This window comes from Mobula hypostoma, chromosome 13, assembly GCF_963921235.1.
Source record: "Mobula hypostoma chromosome 13, sMobHyp1.1, whole genome shotgun sequence".
Taxonomy (NCBI): Eukaryota; Metazoa; Chordata; class Chondrichthyes; order Myliobatiformes; family Myliobatidae; genus Mobula; species Mobula hypostoma.
The window spans coordinates 52,400,859-52,415,517 of NC_086109.1; the positions used below are offsets into that span (position 1 = coordinate 52,400,859).

Here is a 14,659-nt window from a genome sequence, read left to right on the forward strand (position 1 = left end):
GTTTGCAATCTTTGTTTTCTACAGGAAAGAATCTGAGACTTGTCCTGAGTTCTTGTATGATCCACATGAATCTTGGTTGTGTCTTGGTCTCTGTATCCTTGAGACCAGATTCAGAATTATGGTCTATGCATTTTGAAATTAGAATTAATGTTTGAAACATAGTTAATGTAATAGTCTGTGAGCCAGTAGGGTTGGTTGGTACCATCTGAGGGGAATAATGCTCATAGTAATTTTTGACAAGGTATACATCTCTAGAGTTAGAAAATATGTGATAGCATTGCACCAGTGGTAGCTTTATTACTTCAAATAAGTAATCATTTTTTGTATATATTCTATATTAACATTAGTACAGCAGAAAATGTTACCCCACCCCTCAAAAGGTAAAAAATCTCATCTGGAGAGACTTCTGGAGTTTTATCAATGTCATGATATTTTCCATATTGTTGTATCAAATGAAAACAATCTCAAGCTTTTGTCATAGCATATAGAATTACAGTACAACTTCAGTTTTCCTATTTCCATGAGAAATGGATCCCAGTGATTTCATCACTGTTTAAGGCCTTGTTAATCCTTATTGATATGTGAGGATGGATCCATCTGTTACTCTCATCATATTAATGTAACTGCACTGCTCTCTATTTGTCTCATTTTCCTTTAATTTCAGGCTGACTAAGCTTTTACAGAATACTTTGAGTCTCTACCCATATTTTTCAAGGATATTCTGAAATGAGAAGGTTATTTCTTCCTTTCCCATCATCCAAGGTCATAAGTAATTCTTGGTGAAACAATGATTTATTGCAGTTCTAGTTGTTGCATATTGCTTGCTATGGTACGTGCCATATGCCCCCTCGTCACTGGGGACACCAAATGCACATTGGGTGACTACATTGAAAAATGTTTCCATTCGTCTACAAGGGTGATTCTGAGCCTCCAGCTACCTAGTTTAATTCTGTATTCCCCTCTGACCTCTGGTTCTTTGGGTACAGTTCCAACAAAGTAGAGTGAAAGATTGAGGAGCTGTACATTCTCCTCTCTGGACCTGAGCTTTTTAAAAATATTTTCACTATATTCCTGATCACTTGGCTGACTTGGGTGTTTTACTTTGTTAAAGGTGTTGTTTTCAATAAATTTTAATACCAGGGCATTGTAGAACTAACTTGTATTTGTGAGAGTGGAGTTGCAGCATGAGGCTCTCCAGCCACTTTTTACAATGGCTCAATCACATAATTTTATGAATTCACAATTTGTCATGATGATTGAGGTCTTGTATCATTATCAAATTTTCAGATTATTGGGTCCAAACAGTAGCCAAATACAACAGAGTAGAATAATGATGCATTAAAGTGAAACAGCAGCATCCAAAATAGTATGCTAACAAATTACTTCGACTCTACAAGATTATCAAAACATCCAGGAAGGTGGTGAGAATTAAAGTAATAAACTTGGAATGTGGAAGAGCTGGAAGATTTGTTAATCCTCTTGGGTTTAAATAAATCAGATAACAGAAGTTGTGGGCAGGTATGAAGAGTTGGCAGTAGAACACTTGCTTTCTCCTGACTTTGTTATCCTCTTGTTAATGGTTAAAGAATTGCTGGTGCCAAGCAACAATAATGCCTTTAATTATTAGGCTGAGTAGCCAGTCTTTTGAAGAATTGATATAGCACAAGCCAAGAAGCAAAGGGCTCCCTTGCATGATGAAGCAGAAATAGTGCTGGTAAACATTTGGAAAGTCAGTTACAAAACCTTCAATGCTCTGAAACTTTGAAATGAAAGAATTACTATGCATTGTTTTACATTTCAGGTTTTCAGTACTAGATAGTTTTGCAGCCAACAATAATTACTCATTCCTTGAACACTGGAGGCTATGTTGTCTATGCCAGCTCTCAGAGCTTTGTTATGTCCATTCTCACACTTGTTTCCATGTAACCGTGCATACCCAAACACTCGCCAGCAATTTGTCCAGATGGAACATAATTTCCCAACTCTTGTGCTCAATGATCGGACTGGTGAATGCAAGTGTGTCAGATGCCACCTTCACCAGCCTGTCTACCTTTGTCACCACTTTAGTCATGTGTGTACTGTCCCTGTGGGTTCCTCTGTCCTACAGCACTTTACAGGGTCCTACCATTTACTAAACAAGTTTGCCCTGGTTTAACTTGCCAAAGTTCAAGATTCATGGGTTTTTCTTCTGAATTAAATTGCATTTGCGATACTCCAGTCTACTTCCTAATCTGGTCTGGAACTACTTGTGGTATGAGTACAGGAGTGCAAGTGGCTATATAGAGTAGTGGACCTGGTCATTTCCATAAGATCTTAAGACATAGATGCAGAATTAGGCCATATTACATGATCCAGTTTGCAGTCTGCTCTATCATGGCTGATTTAATATCCCCCTTAATCCCATTCTCTACCTTTTCCCTGAAACATTTGCCCTTACAATTCAAGAACCTATTAAACTCCACTTTAAATATATCCAATGACTTGGTCTCAACAGCCATCTGCGGCAATGAATTCCAAAAATTTCACACCTTCTGGCTAAAGAAATTCCTCCTCCTCTTCTAAAGGGATGTCTTTCTCTTCTGAGGCTATGCCCTCTGGTCCTTGACTCCCACACGATTTGATGTATCTTCTCCACGTTCACTGTATCTAGTTATTTCAATATTCGATGGGTTTCAATGAGCCTCCCTCCCCTCAGTATTTTAAACTCTGGTGAATACAGGCCCAGAGCCATCAATTACTTCTCACATGTTAATCCTTTCACTCATGGGTTTTTCTTGTGAACCTCCTCTGGGCCCTCTCCAATGCCAGCACATGCTGTCTGAGATTCCCATCAATCTTCTAAATTCCAGCAAATACAGACCCAGAATTGTCAAACGCTCCCTGTATGATTAACCCTTTCATTCCTGGAATCGTCTGAACCTCCTTGGAACCCTTCCAAAGGTCAACACATTCTTCCTTAGATAAGGTGCCCAAAACTGCTCACAGTATTCCAAGTGAGGCCTCACCAGTGCCTTAAAAAGCCTCAGCATTACATCCTTGCTTTTATTCAAGCTATTCAATGTACATTTATTATCAAAGAATGTATGAATTATATTGCCCTACTTATACAGACAGTCACAAAGCATGAACCCGAAAAGACCCAATTTAAAAAAGAATGAAGACCAACTCCCAATATGCAAAGAGAAAGAGCAAAAAAAAAATCAAGCAATCAATAGAAGTGAGAACAAAAACGAGATTCCAAACCAGATTTCTGGAGCAGTGCAGAGTGGTCCCAAAGGCTCAGTACTCAGTTCATCATATCAGTGGGGCAAGTTGCAGCAAGTTACGCAGACACAAAGCACAGCAGCTGGGATTGTCTCACAACCTTAGCATCATGCAGAGAGGAGCTCTTGGCCTATATGGGTCAGCGTTTAAGTTGTCTGAACCTCGCAGTAGAACCCGAGCCCTGCCACGGTGAATTGCTCTGGGCCTAGATTTTGCTGCTGAAGAAGCTTTTCTCGACCTCTCCAATTCGGCCTGGTGCCCAAAGCAATCCAACCTTATCTAATTGTTGACACTCTGCCTTTCCAGTCTAGATGAATTGTTTAGGTTATCCAAAGAGCTGATTGTACCTTGCATTGGGACCTGGATCTCTCTGTGGAGATTTGCTCCGAGCCTTGAACATGCCACCCAGCAGTTTGCTTTGGACCTGGATTTTGCTGCTGAAGAAGCCGTTATCAATCTCTCTTAATTGGCTTGGTGCTTAGAGCGATCCACTGTTGCACCAGGCCAACTGGACAGACATCAGACCTCCTCTGTCCTGGCTTCTCCTCTCTGAATTGTTGACTCCAACTCCTGTTCTAATTGTTCGACTCCAGCTTCTAGTTCGTCGATTTTACAGTGCTCAACAGAGCACATCTCATGAATTGCTTTGCCTTTACTCAACTCATCATAGTTTGTGGTGATAGTTCACCAGTATTCACCTCAAAGTGAAGTATTGGTAATGTTTTGAATTGAATTCCTTTGCTTTCAATCCACTAGGAAGCTGTCGCACATCTTTGGTAGCACCATCTTAAATTGGAAGTCCTCTGACATGAATGCTAAAATTGCATTTGCTGTCCTCACCACTGTTTCAACCTGCAAATTGACCTTTAGAGAATCTTGCATGAGGACTCCCAATTTCTTTTGCATCTCTGATTTTTGAATTTTCTCTCCATTTAGAAAATAGTCTTTGCTTTTATTCCTCCTTCCAAAATGAATGACCATACACTTCCCTACCCTATAATTCATCTGCCACTTTGCCCATTCTCCTAATCAGTGAAAGTCCTTTTTCAGACTCCTTCAGAACTATCTGCCCCTTTATTTATCTTCTTACCATTCACAAACTTAGCCACAGAGGAATCAAATCTGTTGTCCACAGGCGAGGGTCAGGCTGGTTCTGGATGCTGCTCCATATCATTTACTTGGTTCTGTGCTGAACTGAGACTGTGGTTGTGACCTGCTCTGGTTGCGACCTGCTCTGGTTGCTCTGGGCTTTGTGTCAAGGGCTTCACAATATTTACTTGGCTCTGTGCTGGACTGAGGCTGTGGCCTGCTCCTGTTGGTCTGGACTTGGTGTCTGTGGAGTCACTTGCGTTGTGAATGCGATATGCTTTTATTGTTTGCATGATTTTTTTTTCTCCTCTGCACAAAGGATGTTTGGTCTTTTTAATGGGTTCTTTTGGGTTTCGTTGTTTTGTGGCTGCCTGTAAGGAGACAAATCTCAAGGTTGTTAATGTACACTTACTGTGATAATAAATGTACTTTGAACTTTGACATATGTGAAAAGACGTGGTCCCAGCACTGAACCCTGCTGAGCACCCCTGTATTCCCACTCTTTGCCTCCTGCCAGTCAGTCAATTTTTCATCTTTATTTTTCTTGTACAACCAAGGGCTCTTCTCTTGTTTAGCAGCTTCATGTGCTGCAACTTCTGAAAATTCAGATAAATAACATCCACTGATTCTCCTTTGTCTAACCTACCTGTTTATTTCCTTGAATTCCAACAAATTTGTCAGGCATGATTTCCCCTGAAGGAAATCATGCTGACTGGCCTGTTTTACCACATTCTTCCAAGTACTCCAAAACGTCCTTAATAATTGACTGCAATATCTTACCAACCATTGAGTTCAGGCTAACTGCCCTATAGTTTTCCATCTGTCACCTCCCTCCCTGTAAACGTAACTTTGCTGGATCAAATAACGACAGCACAAAAGGATCGTTACTTATCTTTTCACCCATTTATTTCTTCGAGCTCAGCCGGCGAGTGAACTTAGACCCGACATCAGGGAGAGACCCTTTTTCATCTCCCTGGCGGTTCTACAAGTTCACTGCCTGATGTCAGAATTGTCAGAAGTTATAAAGCCACTGATACAAAAGAACAATCAATTTGATAACCATTCTGGTCAAGTCAATGGATTATTGATACAAAAGTACAATCAATTTGTTAGACGCTCCAGTCACCTTAGTTAAAGAAAAGAATGTCCTACCTGGTTTGCTGGAGCCACAACTTAATTACAAAGATAAGAACATCTGTCAAATTTATGCTGTAATTAAGAAAGTAATGTTCTGTCTGATTTCCATCAGGTACTGCTTTTTGTCAAAATCAAAAGGTGTGAAAAGCCTGGAGACATCTATGTGGATCTGGGTGAACTTTAATTATCTTGCTCCAAAGAAGGCAGCTGTGAGACATTATTCAAACACACTGCAGTCACAGACATACTTAGTACTTAATTCATTGTTTACAGGGATCCCCCATTCCCTTTCCCTTTTAAAGAGTGGAGTGACATTTGCAATTTTCCACTTTGGAACCATTCTGAAATCTGGTGATGTTTGAAAGATAATTACGAATGACTTTGCAATCTATTCAGCTATCTCTTTCAAAACTGTGTGGTGTAGTCTATCTGGTCCTAGTGACTTATCTACCTCTTAGACCTTTAGTCTTCCCAAGCACCTTTGCCTCTGCCCCATGACACTCAAATTTCTGATATACTGCTCGTGTCTTCCATAGTGAAAACTAATGCAAAATACTTATTGAGTTTATTGGCCTTTTGTTTGTTTCCCTGTTACTACCTCTCCAGCATAGTTCCCTCTAAGCTGTGCACGTGTGCGCGCACACAGGTTTTTCAACCATCGCACAAAGGAAATTAATATGCACACGAAAGGTTAGTTACCTAAAATAATGTAGTAGTTAATAATTATACTTACTGAAAATTATCTTTTAGCTAACTGTTTCTGTTAACTAATTAGTCGGTTTTTCAAATACCACAATGCACGTCACTAATTTATGTCACCTCGCCTATCCTGTTCCGGTTTGTCGAGCTGCATCATGGCGGCAGCCATGTTTGGTGGACAGTGTTCATATTGTAAGGTTTACAGAGATCAGTTTCAAATCTTGTAGATCTGTTTTCAAATTCTGTAGTTTTTATTGGAAAAAAATATTGATTCACTATGTCGAATTCAAAAGAAGCGAAGGGCGTGAAGTGCAAAAGAACTGCAAATTTGTTTAAAGTTGAATGGCTTAACAAAATAGAAACTGTTACACCAAAAGCTCATGAGGTCATGAATGTTCAGCTGCGAGAAATATTTATGTATGATTCAGAAACTGGAGCTATCTGCTTGTATTGTCGTGATGTGAAAGTTGCTGGAGAATTTGCTAGAGGAAAGAAGTGGAATGATATCTGGAAACTTGACTTTTTGAAGTGTCATTTGGCAAGTAAATTGCATTTGGATGGTGTACAAAAGCTCAGGCACCAGAACCCGTCCTTACCTGTTACAGGAGTGCTACGCATGTTACGGGTGAGTGCAGATGAGCGAGAGCGAAAACGATCAAACCCAGAGGAGATCAAGGTTCTAAGAGGAGAAGAAAGGTTGCCTGAAGATGAGGTACAAGAATGGTCAGCTTTTGATTTCTCCACAATTGCAGATTGCGACTTCACATTTGGTGATGAACAAGTTAATGCCTTACATCTAAAATATCATAAATTTCTAGCTGAAAATATTGTAACAGTTAGACAGTTTAATGATTTCAAATTTTCCGTGCAAGAAAAAATTAAATCCAAACCAATTTCAAACTTTCAAATGGTGGCATTTGTACTTCAAAATGAGCAGGTTTGGGACTTTGCACAGTTGATGGACATTGGGGGATCCTTTCTTGCGTCTAGTGCGGACTGTCAGCAAGGTTTTAGCCTAATGAATCAACTCAAAAACAAGCTGAGAAACCGTTTAGGTGAATGTCATTTGGATATGTCAATGAGTAACAAAAGCTATCGACTGGTTGGGAGTTCTATGAGTCGAGACAGAGTTTACAAAGAATAGGTAAATGCCAAAGACAGGAGAGAGAAAGAATAACTGAGTGACTTAAATATGATTTAAAAAATTAAATACCTCCAACCTGATGGCATGAACATTGACTTATGTAATTTCCGTTAATGCCCCTCCTCCCCTTTGTACCCCATCCCTTTATTTATTTATCATTATGATTTTTTTTTCTTTCCCTTTTTTCCTCTTTTTTTTCCTTTCCCCTTTTTTCCTCTTTTTTTCTTTCCCCTTTTTCCCTCTTTTTTTTCTTTCCCCTTTTTTCCTTTTTTTTTCCTTTCCCCTTTTTTCCTCTTTTTTTCCCCTCCCTCTGTCCCTCTCACTATAACTCTTGCCCATCCTTTGGGCTCCCCCCCCTTCCTTCTCCCTAGGCCTCCCGTACCATGATCCTCTGCCTTCTCCAGCCTTGTATCCTTTTTGCCAATCAACCTTCCAGCTCTCAGCTCCATCCCTTCCCCTCAGGTCTTCTCCTATCATTTCAGATCTCCCCCTCCCCCTCCCACTTGAAAATCTCTTACTATCTCTTCTTTCAGTTAGTCCTGACAAAGGGTCTCGGCCCAATACGTCGACTGTACCTCCTCCTATAGATGCTACCTGTCCTGCTGTGTTCACCAGCATTTTTTGTGTGTGTGTTATTTTGTTGTTATTCTGTGCAGTTTTATGTCAAATATTTTGTAAACTCACATAAACTGTCCCATGTGTGCATAGTGCGCATGCGCCAGTCGTGCATGCAGCCTGGTACAGCCGTTCCGATCTATTCTTTCTTCTTACTTTTTAATTTACGTTATTTTTTGTATTTTTTTTTCTCACGGTAACACGTCGAAGCTGCACTCTCTCTAACATGCTGGTAGAGAGAGTTTTATTTGTTTTTTTTAGCGCTGGAAGTGGTTACATCCTGACACGCGGGACAGAAGCAAGGTCGCATTGTGTATTCCAGAAACCAGCTAATGCCGGCTGGTTTAGCGGACACCCCTGCTGAAATCTGGAGGAAAACACACAGAGGATGCAGAGGGGGATCACAAAGTCGAGGAAAGAGGACTGGGTCGAGACAACAGAGACTTATGGAGAAGAGGAGTTTGGTCGGTAATACCATTCCGGCTGACTGGAAGTGCACTGAGAGCGGTAAGCGTAAAGGAGTTGGGTGCTTACTGATCTGGTTAATAACAGATGGTGCAATCTGGGGCATATTACGATAGAGAATGTGTTTGCAGACTGGATATTGAACTTTTTACTGTTGGACTTTGGCCTCATTCCACTGTGATACAATACTTGGCGGCTCGGGAGGTTGTTCCTGCCTGCGGCCATCGAACTTGCAGCTCCTCCCGTGGAGGGTCAGACACCTTGATCCAATAGACTGGTCCTGGACTTATTTTCCGTCTGACATAGTTTACATTTTGTTGTTTGATTGTTGGTGGTTTTTGTTTTGTTATATTTACGCTCTATTCTTGGTTGGTGCGGCTGTAACAAAACCAAATTTCCCTCGGGATTAATAAAGTATATCCATCTGTCTATCTTCAGTGCGCAGATACTTTTGTCACAGGAAAAAAATTTGCACAACATAAGATCTTTGCGCACACTGACTACTAAAAATTAGAGGGAACATTGCTCTCCAGCATTATTTTCCAGTGGTCCTATATGGGCTCTCGTCTCTTTTACTCTTTATATATCTAAAAAAAACATTTTTGTTATCCTCTTGTATTATTGGCTGCCTATCCTTAATATTTTATCTTTTCTCTCATTGCTTTTCAAGTTGCCTTTTGTTGTTTTTAAAGCTTCCGAATCCTCTAGCTTCTTACTAACGTTTTACTATATTCGATGTTCTCTTTTGCTTTAACACTGTCTTTAACTTCCCTTGGTATCTACAGTTGTCTCATTTTCCCTTTAGAATACTTATTTGGGATATAGAACATAAATGCTGGATTTTCTGGGCGTAATTCCAAATTGCTCTCAGAAACTCCAGCCATTGCTGTTCTGCTATTATTTGGTTGATATCCCATTGAACCAAGGACATCTACACATGACATTGTCTCAACACAGCAGAATCCATCATCTAAGACCTTCACTATCATTGCTATCCCCTCTTCTTGATCAGGCAGGAAGTACAGGAGCCTGAAGGCCTAGACTTCAAGTTTAAAGAATAACTCCTACATCACTGTCATCAGGGTTCGTGAACTGACCTGAAAACCCTTAGCACAAAACTTGGGATGAGTTGTTTTTTTTTTCCTTTTTCACAACATACTAGTATTGTTATGTTTAATTTTTACTGTTATGTGTAATTTGTTCATTTGTTTGCTTGTACTTGTCATTTTATGATGTACTATGGTGCTGCTGCAAAAAGTGTATTTTCATGACATTTATACTCTGTCTCTGACAGTAAACTCAAACCTGTATTTTGTACCCTGACCTGTGATGGCAAGTATTCTAGAGCAGCGGTCCCCAACCACTGGGCCACAAAGCATGTGCTACCGGGCCGCGAGGAAACGATATGATTTGGCGATATGAGTCAGCTGCACCTTTCCTCATTCCCTGTCACGCGCACTGTTGAGCTTGAATGCACGCGAGGTCAATGCGCATACATCATCCATGTCAGCGCGGGATGAAGATCAACTCCTCAAGCGTGCAAATGACGGCAGGCTGAAAAGTATGTTTGACGTAAGATCTCTGCTGGCATTCTGGATCAAAGTCAAGGCTAAATATCCTGAGATAGCCACGGAAGCATTGAAAACGTTGCTTCCATTTCCAACCTATCTCTGCAATGAACGCAACGAAAACTAAATTGCGGTACAAACTGGTCATAAGGAACCCCCTTCGAGTATCGCTGTCTCCCATCACCCCTCGATAGGACTGTCTTGTTGCAGGAAAACAAGCCCAGCGCTCCCACTGATTCAGCGATATTGGTGTGTTGCAATGATTTTATATGTTCGTACGGGGAAAATATGTGCTCTATGTTTAATATACAAACGTTACTTAAAGTGTTATGATGCTATTGACTTATAAGTGACTTACGCAGTAATTGACTTCTCACTATATTCATGCGAGGAAAATATGCGCTGTGTGTTTAATATTAAATTTGTTAGATAAACCCTTTTAGAAACAAAATTGAGTGTATTAGCCACTAAAAAGTGACTTGCATATTCCGGTCGTGATTAACATCCCCCCCCCCCCCGCCAAACAGAATGGCCAAAAACAATTTGAAGAAAAAAAATGGCATGTACACGCATGCGCACACAAGTGCCCGCGCAAGGCTTCATGGTAATTGTAGTCTTCTTGGGGTAAATACAACATATTTGGCGGTTACTCTTGTCCGTTGGCAACCCTAACCCCCTCCCCCCCAGTTGGGCGGTCCGCAAGAATATTGTCAATAATAAACCAGTCCGCGGTGCAAAGAAAGTTAGGGACCCCTGTGCTAGAGCATGTTTGGCTGCTCTAGATGCGATAATAAGACTTCTTAAATGACTTCATTAGGTCGGGAAAAATTGAGCACAATAGCTTATTGAGCAGATCTTTCCTAAAAAGTAGCAGAGATATTTTAAGATTTCATTGTACTACTTCATGTGCCTTGCGCGTTTACACACTTGGGTGATCATGGCTTTTCACATCGAACGATCCCACGCAGCATCAATGATACCTTGCACATTTAGATCTGTTAGTTCTTTCACAGTGTCCATATATTTCCTTCTTTGCCTTCCTCTTCAGCGTTTCCCAGGCATACGGCCTTGTAATGTAAGGCTTTCTATTTCTTCCTTTCTGATGACATGGCCCAGGAATTTAAGTTTCCTCTCATTTAAATTCTCATTAAAGATCTTCTTGTATGGGCAAGTTGGAGTACTGTCTCATTAGTTACCCTATCTCTATATGATATATTCGGTATTCTTCTAAGAAACCACATTTCTGTTGCTTCTAAGTTTCTTTGGAGTTCTGGTGTTACAGTCCATGTTTCGGAAGCATACAGCAAGATTGACCAGATGTTGTCATAGAAATATGTCTGTTGGTAAAAATGGGTTTCATTTTTTGGAAGTTGGTTTTGGCAATGGCAATTCTTTTTATTTCTACTTCTAGCGTCTTGTGATATAAAGCTACCAAGGTAATTAAAGCTGGTATTTTGTTCAATCTTTTGGTTCCCGATGTACAATTGGCAGTTGGGAGTATGCTGCTGCTTTGGTATTACCATACATTTGGTTTTTTTTTACAGTTAATGGTTAGAACAAGATCTGCACTTGTTTGTACTACTTTGTCTAGGAGGATTTGTAGGTCTTCTGCAGCACTTGCTATTAAGGTGGTATCGTCTGCATATCTTATATTGTTGATGTTAACACCTCCAATTTTTATCCTATCTAGGTCTTCTATTTCTCTGAGAATCATTTCACTATAGATATTAAACAATTCCGGTGAGGCAACACATCCCTGTCTAACTCCTCTCTGAACTTTAGTCCAACTGCTTATATTATCAATTTTTACCACTGCCGTTTGGTTCCAATATAAATTTTGAAGCAGTTGTTGGCCCCTTCCGTCAATATTTAGTTTAGTGAGAATTTGAAATAATTTTTCATGTTGCACTTTGTCAAATGCTTTAGTGAAATCAATAAAACATAAAAAGACATCATTTTGATATTCAATTGCCCTTTCTGAAAGCATTTGTAGTATGAAAATTGCGTTCCAAGTTCCTCTATCCTCAATAAACCCATCTTGTACACCTTGGACTCATCTTAATTTGGCTTCTTGATTCTATGTTCCTCATACTGACTCGTCTTACAGGTAAACTGATCCTATTCTCTCTGTGCACCTGCTAGCATTTAACCACATCAGGTTATCCCTTTACCATCGATCTGTTGAAAGCATGCCAATTATCTTGTCCATAATGCAGCATATGTAACAGGCCTTTCAGCACAACTCATCCAGGGTTTCCATCCCAGCTCATCATAATTGTCAGGGTTTAGCTCTTATCTATTCATGTGCCTATCAAATTTACTTCCAGCATAACCTTTGGGTAGTGATGCCATATTTAACCAACCTCTGCTGGTGGGGGTAAAAATCTTCCTTTCTGATTCCAATGTAAGCTTTATGCCTCTCACATTAAATACCCCTACAATGGGAAGAATACTATCTATCCAGACATAACTGACATGATTGATACAAGACCTGGAAAGAAAAGTTGTTATGACAATGGAGTTCTATATTATTGAGCTACTTGAAATGTTCATTAATTTGGATGCTGGCAGTGGGTGCAAATTGACCAGGTGTACAATGAAATCTAAAAAAATCTCTGCTACTTCTTAGGAAAAATAGGAAGGCTTTTGATTATAGATAGAGATTTTGTGTGGGGATTCAAGGGTGGAGGGATCCCGTTTACGTGCATTGCTTGCTTTTGTTCTTGTTAGAACTGAAGGAGGTTGATGCAATTGATGGAGGCATTTAAAATCATGGGGTGGATCTACATGGATCGCAGAGGGATTAGGAACCCGGTTGATTGAATAAAAATTGCCAAAAGAATGAAACATAACATATTTAGGCAGTGAGTGTTTGAGATTTAGGATGCATCGCTGATGGCTGCGATGAGACAAGCATATCAAGTTCAAGTTTTTTGTCATCTATTTGTACATATTTACAACCAAATGAAACGATGTTCCTCTGGATCACGGTGCACTCAGAAAGCGTACATCACACAGCACATAAAACAAATTATTACCTCAAGTAACTTAGTAAAATAGAATTCAAAGTGCATGTACTGTGCAGTACAGTAAACAGATTGATCTCCTAGTGATGAGACCTATATGGTGGCAGGGTATTCATTAGTCTTTCAGCATAAAGCTGTTACCAAGTCTGGCAGTTCCAGTTATGATGCATGATACTCCTCCTCCCTGACGGTGGTGGGTCAAAGAGATCGTGGAATGGGTGGTAAGGATCCTCAACGGTGCTATGGGCCCTTCATATGCAACATTCCCAGTAAATGTCACAAATAAAGGGGAGTGAGACCCCAGTGATCCTTTTGGCGGTTTTTAACTCCCCTTGATAGGATTTTGTGGTCTGATGCCTTCCCATGACTTGGGAAGACAGATATTTCTTGTCAACCCACTCTCAATCACAGTTGTAATTTGCACCATGAATATTATCTAGGAAAGAGTAAAATATTAGAAGCAGGCCACAGAGGGATGAAAAGGAGATGTCATACAACATTATGATATCTCCTTGAAACTGCATTTAATGCCAGCAAGTGTTTCCCAGGCTCAGGCTCTGCGCTCATTTCTGCTTGCCAGATTTGCAAGTGAATAACAGTGATTGGCAGCTGATTAGTTCCAATGGTTCAGACAGGGCAGAGTTCAAGTGTGTCCATGACTGATTCCTGTCACATTATGTTGACAGGCTGACTAGGGGGAATGCCGTACTAGATCTAGTATTAGGTAACGAAGTGAGTCAGGTCATAGATCTATCAGTGGCTAAGTATCTGGGGGACAGTGACCACAACTCCCTGGCCTTTAGCATTATCATGGAAAAGGATAGAATCAGAGAGGACAGGAAAATTTTTAATTGGGCAAGAGCAAATTATGAGGCTATAAGGCTAGAACTTGCATGTGTGAATTGGGATGATGTTTTTGCAGAGAAATGTACTATGGGCATGTGGTCGATGTTTAGGGATCTCTTGTAGGATGCCAGGGATAAATTTGTCCTGGTGAGGAAGATAAAGAATGGTAGGGTGAAGGAGCCACAAGTGAAGTGGAAAATCTAGTCAGGTGGAAGAAGGCAGCATACATGAGGATTAGGAAGCAAGGATCAGATGGGTCTATTGAGGAATATAGGGTAGCAAGAAAGGAGCTTAAGAAGGGGCTGAGAAGAGCAAGAAGGGGACATGAGAAGGCCTTGGCGAGTACGGTAAAGGAAAACCCCAAGGCATTCTTCAATTATGTGAAGAAAAAAAGGATGACAGGAGTGAAGGTAGGACTGATTCAAGTCAAGGGTGGGAAGATGTGCCTGGAGGCTGTGGAAGTGAGCGAGGTCCTCAATGAATACTTCTCTTCGGTATTCACCAATGAGGGGGAACTTGATGATGGTGAGGACAATATGAGTGAGGTTGATATTCTGGAGCATGTTGATATTAAGGGAGAGGTGGTGTTGGAGTTGCTAAAATACATTAGGATGGATAAGTCCCAGGGGCCTGACAGAATATTCCCCAGGCTGCTCCATGAGGTGAGGGAAGAGATTGCCGAGCCTCTGGCAAGGATCTTTATGTCCCCGTTGTCCACGGGAATGGTATCGGAGGATTGGAGGGAGGCCAATGTTGTACCCTTGTTCAAAAAAGGTAGTAGGGATAGTCTGGGTAATTGTAGACCA

At 40.6% G+C, this 14,659-nt stretch overlaps 1 protein-coding gene across 4 annotated transcripts in view; it reads left to right on the forward strand.

The window, feature by feature from the left end:
* LOC134355592 (protein unc-13 homolog A-like) overlaps window positions 1-14,659 on the forward strand; it is a 1,022,883-nt gene that overhangs the window by 60,270 nt on the left and 947,954 nt on the right. Inside the window, exon 2 of one of the 4 annotated variants that reach the window (XM_063065693.1) lies at window positions 8,185-8,455. The exons of 2 other annotated variants lie outside the window; for them this stretch is intronic. In XM_063065693.1, coding sequence (XP_062921763.1) covers window positions 8,281-8,455 — 175 coding nt within the window. In that variant the 5' untranslated portion in view covers window positions 8,185-8,280. The remainder of the gene's footprint in view (window positions 1-8,184; window positions 8,456-14,659) is intronic. One more of the 4 variants, XM_063065692.1, reaches the window with a different exon arrangement.